The 9,583-nt window shown below is 42.8% G+C and overlaps 1 protein-coding gene across 2 annotated transcripts in view; it reads left to right on the plus strand.

The window, feature by feature from the left end:
• The window catches only part of LOC112117098 (Down syndrome cell adhesion molecule homolog), a 508,166-nt gene extending 503,892 nt beyond the window's left edge, over window positions 1–4,274 (plus strand). The window contains exon 31 of one of the 2 annotated variants that reach the window (XM_029911462.1): window positions 3,931–4,274. In XM_029911462.1, coding sequence (XP_029767322.1) covers window positions 3,931–4,271 — 341 coding nt within the window. In that variant the 3' untranslated portion in view covers window positions 4,272–4,274. The remainder of the gene's footprint in view (window positions 1–3,930) is intronic. The other variant, XM_029911464.1, reaches the window with a different exon arrangement.
• Window positions 4,275–9,583: the final 5,309 nt, after the last annotated feature.

Raw genomic sequence — 9,583 nt, forward strand, 5'->3', positions numbered from 1 at the left:
CTCCTGCTAATACATCCCAGAATGATGTTTGCTTTTTTTGCAACAGCATTACACTGTTGACTCATATTTAGCTTGTGATCCACTATGACCCTCAGATCCCTTTCCGCAGTACTCCTTCCTAGGCGGTCATTTCCCATTTTGTATGTGTGCAACTGATTGTTCCTTCCTAAGTGGAGTACTTTGCATTTGTCCTTATTGCATTTCATCCTATTTACTTCAGACCATTTCTCTGGTTTGTCCAGATCATTTTGAATTATTATCCTATCCTCCAAAGGACTTGCAACCCCTCCCTACTTGGTATCATCTGCAAACTTTATAAGTGTACTCTCTATGCCATTATCTAAATCACTGATGAAGATATTGAACAGAACCGGACCCAGAACCGATGCCTGTGGGATCCCACTCATTATGCCCTTTCAGCATGACTGTGATCCACTGATAACTACTCTCTAGGAACAATTTTCCAACCAGTTATGCACCCACCTTATAGTAGCTCCATCTAGGTTGTATCTAGTTGCACTTCTTAGTTTGTGATGTATTAATACAATCCTGTTAAAATTGTGCACCCCTTCGTATGCAAATTACTATAAAAATTGCTGCATATTGTTTGTAAAGATTAAAGACTCCTAGCAGAAGTGGATTCAGAGAAACCCTTTTTCTTTCATATAGTCCAGAAAGCTCTCAAATGTGTATATATATTGTTTTTTATCCAGCATCTTGAAAGTAAAACTTCAACTATATGAAGTTAAACACTTTTCTTTTTTACAATCCATGTTTAATCCACTAGTCTCAGGAAGCAGCAAAGTGGTAAGTGATTGAAATGCATATTTAATATGAGAGTGGGGCCTGCCAATAATGCAAGATCTGGATTTCACTCTGAGTTTGTTTCTGTTACATGAAGTATATTGTGGAACATATAGTGCAAGCAGCAATGGGTATAAATGGCCAGTTTGTATGGCATATATAAGACATGACCAGTTCCATGCTACTCTTAATGAAGTGGTACAGCTGTATCATCTTGCACTGTGGATAGTAGGAGTTAAGTGCGCTAAATCATTACTATGATGAGAGTGATCTCCAGGGAAAAAAACGTTGCTGCAAAAATTGTTTTGGTGATTCAGTACAGTAGGTGGCGCTTGTTCCCTGAAGCATATGGAACCAATGTTCCAACATGGTGTTATAGGGCTCTGTGCTGCTGAGTGTGTCATTGTTCAGATGCAACATAAAACCCAGGTCCTGATGGCTAATAATAACCTCAAAATGTTTGTAAGCATAAAGGTGTGAATCCCACGGGCCTGTATAGGTAATTATGTACCATTTACCATAATTCTTCCTCCCATTTCAGTTTCATACACTGTCGTTCACGTCCTGTCCTTACCAGCTGAGCAGTGTAGCTGTGTGCTGGTGCACTTCACCCTTGTGGTGGCTGCAGTCCTGCAGTAGTTAAAGTGACTCGTGTACATGTAAACTACTCTGGGATGAGGTATCAGTGAAGTGTAAAGTAGTAATTATTAGTGGTAACCATATGATTATGGGCACACACTGTTTTTCCTGTTCTTGTATAAATGATGCTGCAGTATGTCAGCTGAATCCTGAGACGTGCACTACATCCTACTATGTGGGGGTTAAATACAGTGTACTGTACATCTCTATTGGAAATGTAACTAGAATAAAACATATGGTGCGAGACAGTGCCTGCAGGAGATCCACAGGAATAAACTGTGATTCTGTCCAAATATAACTTCTCAGCAATTTTTCTGTCCGTGACTTTAAATCATGAATAGATTAGAAGCTATTTTTAGATAACAATAACATTGCCTTTACTTTTAGGACAGGTAAAGAATCTGCTTTATTTTAAAGTATTGGGCAACTTTCAGTTTGATTAGTCAAAAACACCACCCACCCGCATCAATTGACAGGACCAGCAGTGAAAGGGGGACAGTCCCAGTAGCAAGGAAGGGAGGAACTTGCCAAGGCACAATATGTAGCTCCTCCCATGGGAGTCTTTGGCACCCATTGGCCAGCTCAAGGAGAGGGATGCTTATTGGCCAGCATTCCCCACCTACCAGAATTTAGTCCAGTGCAGGGGCCATGTGGAGCCTTATTCGGTTCTATTCCAGCAGCCCACCCTACCCACCCAAACTAGGAATGCGAACCCAGCCTGACAGATGCTTCAGGTCTAGCCAATCTACAAATTAGGGGGTCAGGAAGGAATTTTTTCTCCCATGAGCCATTTGGCAGAAGACCAGTGAGATTTTTGCCTTCCTCGCAGCACTTTCAAGCCACCATGGGTTAAGTAGGATCATGCTTACAACCTAAATGAGGTACTTGGGTGTAGTTGTTTATCCATCTCAACTTGTGGCCGGTTTCCAGTGTGGGTAAGAGAATAAAATGAACAGTTCCCAGAGGTAAAAGACGTGTGATTTTGGTGATGGGCCTTGGGCTCATGTGATAGGGTGAGACCTTGTGGCCTTTGTGGGCTGCAGTCCCCACCCTGCTGCACCCTCTATCCCCTTCACAGAGGGAAGGTGCTAGGACTCAGAGAGAGAGCTGAGTCTTGGGGGGTAGACTGAGGAGAGCCACCTCATGTTATGGGTCATATGGTAATGTGGCTGTGGATGGGAGTGGAGGCCCAAAAGAGATGAATTGTCATTATCGTGCTATACTAAGCACCCAGATCTGAAGGTATTTCCCACCATCATCACCCATGGATACACCTTCAACATCAAAGCTTTTTGGAAGGAGACATGCTTTAAATTTGCTTCTTTTTTCTGGTCTCCTTGAGTTTTTGCAAGTCAGTCTATGAAAGAATAAGACAATATTAGATTAAATTAAACTGGTTTGTGTAGCAGGGCTAGCAGATGGGCAGATGCATACATAAGAACAAGGATACCCTACATCTTCTTCCCCACGTGGTGCACAGTGACCACAGAGCAGCTCCAAAGAGGCTATTACAACTCAACAGTGGGAGTGAGTTCCCTAGCTCTGTACGAAGGCCCTTCCCTGCAAAAAATGATGGGAGGATGTGTGCAATCATAAATCCTCTAGCCCCGTCAGTGTAGCATTATTGGCTACAACTATAAATGCTCAAAAGTCAGGAGATGAAAAAAGTGAGGGTTCATAGTAATGTTAACTGAACAGTGTTAATTGTTCATGTGTTGTATTTTGTATCCCTGTGTTGCTCTTTTAATGTGTATGCTAATAAGTGAATGTGTGTGTAGTTAAATGTCTACCATAAGGAAAGGAAGATGGATGCTACAGTGTGTTGGCCACTAACCTCGGTAATCTGGAGACCCAGATTCAATACCCTGCTCTACCACAGATTTAGTCTCTGTGCCTCAGTTCCCCATCTGTACAATAGGGATAATAGAACTTCTCTACCACTCAGATGGTGTTGTGTTGGGGACCAGTGATGGATGTCATAATACATACAGGCTGTGCAAAGAGGGCACATTGAGATTACTATAAGGGCCGTCACTTTTTTATATTTTAACTTTGGGGTGTTTAAATTTGTAACCTAGTGTTATTTCATCCAAATGTTGTATAATTCATTAATTTTGTGCTAGATGGAGCCTTTAGTCAAAATTCGGGGGGTGGGGGGATCACTGAAAACCAAACCAATATTTTTCAAAGTTCAATAGCCAAAGCCTTCCAGTTTTTGACAATCAAAAACCAAAAACAATTTTGTTTTGGTCTTTAACGATAAATTATGAAAAAAGTCCTTCCATTTTTTTTCATACAAAATAAAATACATTTTGACCAGCTTCGTTGCCTTTGTGTTATGAACATTCTGACTGGGTCAGGGAAGTCTTGTTTTGAAATCAGATTAAATGGCTGCCTAAATGCTTGAGTCTATATCAGCCAAATAGGTAGTTTTACTGAATTGCATGAAGATAACTAAGAGGTGTCTTTTCATATTTTTCTTCACAGGTGACCTCATGCATTTGCCACCGTATCTTAGAATGGACTTTTTGTTGAACCGAGGAGTTTCAGGCACAAGCAGAGACCTGGGTTTGGGCCAAGCCTGCTTGGAACCTCAGAAAAGCCGAACCTTGAAGCGTCCCACAGTTCTGGAGCCGATACCTATGGAAACATCCTCCACGAGAGAAGTACAGTCATGGCAACCTGGTGCCGTGGCAACATTACCTCAGCGAGAAGGGGCTGAGCTAGGACAGGCAGCTAAAATGAGCAGCTCCCAAGAATCCCTGCTGGACTCCCGGGGCCACTTGAAAGGAAACAATCCCTACGCAAAATCTTACACCCTGGTATAACAAAAAGAGCATGGCCGGACAGTGGCTGTAAATACTTACAATTAAAAAAACCAATCAAAGCTACCTTTTTTATTGAATTCCAATATTTATAATTAAAGAAGATTGCCAAAATATTTGAAAAAAATGCAAACTACAGACAGTGCAAAGACTCTCCTGCTTTTTTTCTGTCTGAGTGTGAGCTTCATCTGACTGGACATCTGAATTTTTGGGTAAAAGAAGTCCAGTTTTCTGATCTTCACAAGCTTTTGTGTTTTTACTGATTTTCTACAAAGTGCATGGGGACTAAATAAAACATTTTAACTGGAAGTTCCATCACACAAGATTAAAAAGAAGGAAAACAAATCACCCTATTTGTGAATTTAACAGGGACATTGATCTGGGAAATCAAAAAGTCTTTTGTCATGTTTGCACACTTTTTTTTTAATTAGAAAATGGGTCCTTGATCGATCTTTTTGTTTTGTTGTTAATTAGGATGAGTGCTGTCAGTGGAGTGTGGGGGGGATCAATTTGCTTTTGGTTTTTCTTTTTTTCTTTTTTTTTTAATAATTTAATGAGACACTCTTTGCATTTTGTCTATGCGAAATAAAAGGGTCTTCTGCCTTTATTTGTGATCTTTGCTTGCATCGCTTTCTGCTGTGCTTGGTTTTCTTTATGTCCAGTAACTATTTCAGCACTTCTCCCTGTATACTTTACACAGGCAAAACCTTCATTGACTTTGCTGTTTGGATATCTTTTCATAAAAAGAGATGACCTGGTTCAAACAGGAATGAATTCAAGGAAGTCCTATGGCCTGTGCCTTAGAATCCCTTCTGGCCTTAGAATCTATGAATCTTTGATTTGGAATGGAGTTTGGCCTATGTAAGGAGAGCAGGGACATGCCTTTAAAATTTATTGGGGTTTGCTCAGACAGAGATCCCTTGCTAATGGGGTAAAGGGCAAGACTGTTGCAAAGGAATGAGGTGCTTGGAACAAAACCAGCATTGGACCTTCTGTGTACTCTTTAGACCTGATCCAAAACCCATTTAAGTCTATGGGAGTCTTTCTATTGATTTCAATAGGTTTTCAATCAAGCCCTTTATTAGCATTTTGAAAATGTAACAAGAAGTGTTTTGGTGTTACTTTGCTAGGTATCTAGGGGTAAATCTTTAGTCCTTTATGTAGGCATCATTTCCATTGGCTTCACTGTTATGTTGTCTACTTCAAGACTGAATAGTCAAGCTTCTCCCTATGACAGGACAAGGTGGGTCTTTCCAACCATCCAGAAAAATCTTTGTACGCATTACTTCCTAAGCAATTATAAGAAATGTGCTTTCTATCAACCTGTCTTTTCTTTTTAAGAAGACAAAGACCTCTTTTTATGAAGGACTTCCCCACTCACGGATCTTCATTGCACCTTTTGCTTACATGAAAATATTGTTTATTTTGCAGAAAATAGAAAGTATTAAACCAATGCAGTTTGTGGGTTTAACACAACAAAAAAATAACCTTAGTAATCTCTAAGCTCCTATTTCTGTGTTCTAGTCTTTCTCTCTTTGACAAAATATCCATAACAATGGGGTAGCATACTGTATGTCTTATTTTATTATGTATTTGTAAAGACCCTGAGCATAGTATTTGAGCACATGCTATTGAAGTCAATGGGACTTAGACATGTGCTTACATGCTTCATTACATCAGGGCCTAAGCACTAATAATCTGGTTGGTACTGCAGAAGGGACAAAATGGAGATGGCCAAAGGCCTTTTCAGCTGGCAGGCCAATAGAGAAATAGAGGGTGATAACTAGGCTATGTTTATGTCTCCGAGGTCATGGAAGTTACGGAATCCCTGACATCCAGAGACCTCAGTGACATTCTTTTCTTCAGCCCCTGGGGCTGTGGGACTGGCGCTGGCAGCCAGTGGGGCCCTGGCAGGGTTCCAGTGACAGGCAACAGCATTGACAGCGACAAGGGGCTCCCTGAAAGGTTCCAGCGACAGGTGACAGACTCCTGAGGGGGCCCTCCTCAGAGTTACAGTGACGGGGGGGGGAGCGGGATGCTGCGGGCAAGCAGCTGGGGGTGTCCCATTTTTTCTTTGGGAAATATGGTCACTCTGCAGCTTCCAGCTGCTGCGGACAGAGGGGGAACCCCACAGCTCCCAGCCACCATGGTGGCGGGAAACCATGAAGCCGCAGCAGTAAAAGTCACAGACAGGTCACAGCTTCCATGAATTTTTGTTTATTACCCATGACCTGTCTGTGACTTTTACTAAAAATAACCATGACAAAATCTTAGTCTTAGTGATGACCATTTCCCCATGTAGGCCACTAACCTCAGCAACCTGATACTACAGCTGGTCAAAACCCAGGGATTTTTTCCAGCAAAAATGTCCAAATTATAAATTTACACTAAAAAAAAAAAATTCAATTTTTCACATGAAAGTTCACTTAGAACTTGCCTATGAAAAATGGAAACATTTTTAGTGTAAACTTGTCACTTGAATTTTTTTTCATTTTGGTTCAAATAGAAATTGCCGTTTTGTTTGGGTTTTTCATAATCAACATTTTCATCTTCTGAAAATCAAATGAAAAATCCCAGCACACACTGCAATGCTATGCTGGATCAGAAACAGAGTACTCAGCACCCCACAAGACTGAGTCCTTACTGCTCTGTGACCCTTACGCACTTTCTCCTTTATTATTAAGAGAAAAACACACACCTGTCAAAATGTCTCTTAAAGAATTAATCGATTTACATAAAAACATGTGAATGACCCAGGGAAGGAACCTGGGCTTGAATGTATTGCAACGGACTTAGAAATGCCTGGTTGAAATTGCTTTCTTGTGGTGCATACAGTAACTGTGAATCGTTGACAGTGCCCAGGGTTGGGGGCAAAGTCTCCATTTTAGCTTTTATTATTTTAACCCCACAAAATAGAAATGGAGCAGCCACCCCAATTAAACTACATGTAGATCATGTAGAAACATGTCTAACATTCTTACATGTTTCACAAAAATAACAAGCTATGGGAGGGAATTGATACCCAGGATCCAGGCAAAGAGAATCCGGGCTGCGTGCAGGTTTCCCCTTTCCTACACTGGTGTGGGCGTGTCAACTGCCTCCAACATGTGCCCTTCATAGATCTACATAGAGAGAGATGGCCAGGAGGACACACATTGCAACCAGTGGTAATTCTACTAAAAGCTAATGTAACCTGAGTCTGCATTAACTCTTGTATGGAGCCCACTCCTTATTGTGAAACATTTATAATGAGGCGGGGAGAGTTCTAGAGGTAGTTGTGTAGGAGCTAAGCCTAAATAGTGGATCTTGGTGCTAGAGACCCAGGGCCTAAGTAATGGGGCAGGCAATCCCTGAGCCTCTGTGTAGACACAGGCCCTCCGTTGGATTCCCCACACTCAATGTGGAGATTGACAGCTTCTGGGGGGATAAACCCTACCACATGTGCTACAGCTTTGGGAGTGGAATAGAGGTGAAACCCCATCCACCAGATAAAACAAACTGTAGGAAACTAGATAAGGACAATCTCAGTGAGGATTCTTCCTCCATTGCCACTGTCCCCAGGGTTCTTTGCACAGATTTTTCTGCAGGAGATGGTGATTCCGCTGCAACTGCTATTTGGAGATGACATTTCAATAGTGACTGAGAGATGATAGGTAAAGAGCAGATAGGCCATGTAAGGCCATGAAAGTGAGGACAAGCTGCTTATGTTTGATGGAATACAGAAGATGGAGCCAGTGGAGGTCTATAGAGAGGGATGGCCTGGTCAGTGACAGGTGAGGAAAATGATCTTTGCAGCAGTATTCGGAATGGATATGAGTGTGGCATAGCCTTAGTATATTTACTGAGGCCAGATTAAAGGATGATACAATAAGCAAGATGCGAGATAGTGAGAGCCTGGCTGAGTGTTCGAGCAACATGGATGGATAGGAAACACCACATCTCAGAGATGGTATACAGAAAGAATCTGCACCGTTTAGACATAGCTTGGATGTGAGGAGTTAGAGAGAGATCCAAATTGAAGATGACACCCATGTTACAGGCCTGAGTGACAGGCAGGATGGTGGTGTTGTCCATAGTGCTCAAAAAACAAGGTAGCAGGGAGAGTTTTCGGGGGAGGATTAAGAGCTCTGTTTTAGCCATGTTGAGCTTAAACTGAAGGCTAGACATCAACAAGGGGATGTCAGAGACATAAACTGAGATTTTTGTTTGGCCAGAAGACGACGGGTCTGTATATCTAGATATTATCTCATCACACCCTTTTTTACTTACATTTTGTCCCTCGTTTTGTTTGTGGTAAGTTGTGGGCTCCTTGCTGCAGGGACCATGTCTCATTCTGTATCTTTTAAAGGGCCATCTTCATTTACACTAACTGGTAGTCTCTGCAGAAAAGCCAAAGATTGCATGGACTTGGAGATTGAGAGTCAAGGATGTGGAGGTCTGTGTGGAAACTTGTACAACAGTTGACCATGCTTTAAATGATTTTGGATTAACACAGAATATATAAGAACATAAGAATGGCCATACTGGGTCAGTATGTCCAAAGGTCCATCTAGCCCAGTATCCTGTCTTCCCACAGTGGCCAATGCCAGATGCTCCAGAGGGAATGAACAGAACAGGTTATCATCAAGTGATCCATCCCCTGTCACCCATTCCCAGCTTCTGACAAACAGAGGCTAGGGACACCAACCCTGCCCATCCTGGCTAATAGCCATTGATGGACCTATCCTCCATGAACTTATCTAGTTCTTTTTTGGACCCTGTTATAGTCTTGGCCTTCGCAACATCCTCTGGCAAAGAGTTCCACAGGTTGACTGTGCACTGTGTGAAAAAATACTTCCTTTTGCTTGTTTTAAACCTGCTGCCTATTAATTTCATTTGGTGACCCCTAGTTCTTGTATTATGAAAAGGAGTAAATAGCACTTCCTTATTTACTTTCTCCACACCAATCATAATTTTACAGACCTCTATCATATCCCCCCTTACATAGGCGCCAACTTTCTCCAGCGCTGGTGGGTGCCAGGGCCCCCCCGCCCCTGGCCCCACCCCAACTCCACCCTTTCCCCACCCCAGTCCCCGCCCCAACCCCATCCTCAAAGTCCCCTCCCTAACTCCGCCCCCTCCCTGCCCCTATTGGATCCCTTCCCCAAATCCCTGCCCCGGCGCACCGCGTTCCCCCTCCTCCCCCCTCCCTCCCTGCCCCACAAATCACCTGTTTCGCGGCACAAGCGCTGGGAGGGAGTGGAGAGAAGCAGGACACGGCGGCATGCTCGCGGAGGAGGTGGAGGTAAGCTGGAGCGAGGGGCGGGGAGCTGCCG

The sequence above is a fragment of the Terrapene carolina genome, unplaced genomic scaffold (assembly GCF_002925995.2).
Source record: "Terrapene carolina triunguis isolate 2854851 unplaced genomic scaffold, T_m_triunguis-2.0 Scaffold30, whole genome shotgun sequence".
NCBI classification, from domain to species: Eukaryota; Metazoa; Chordata; order Testudines; family Emydidae; genus Terrapene; species Terrapene triunguis.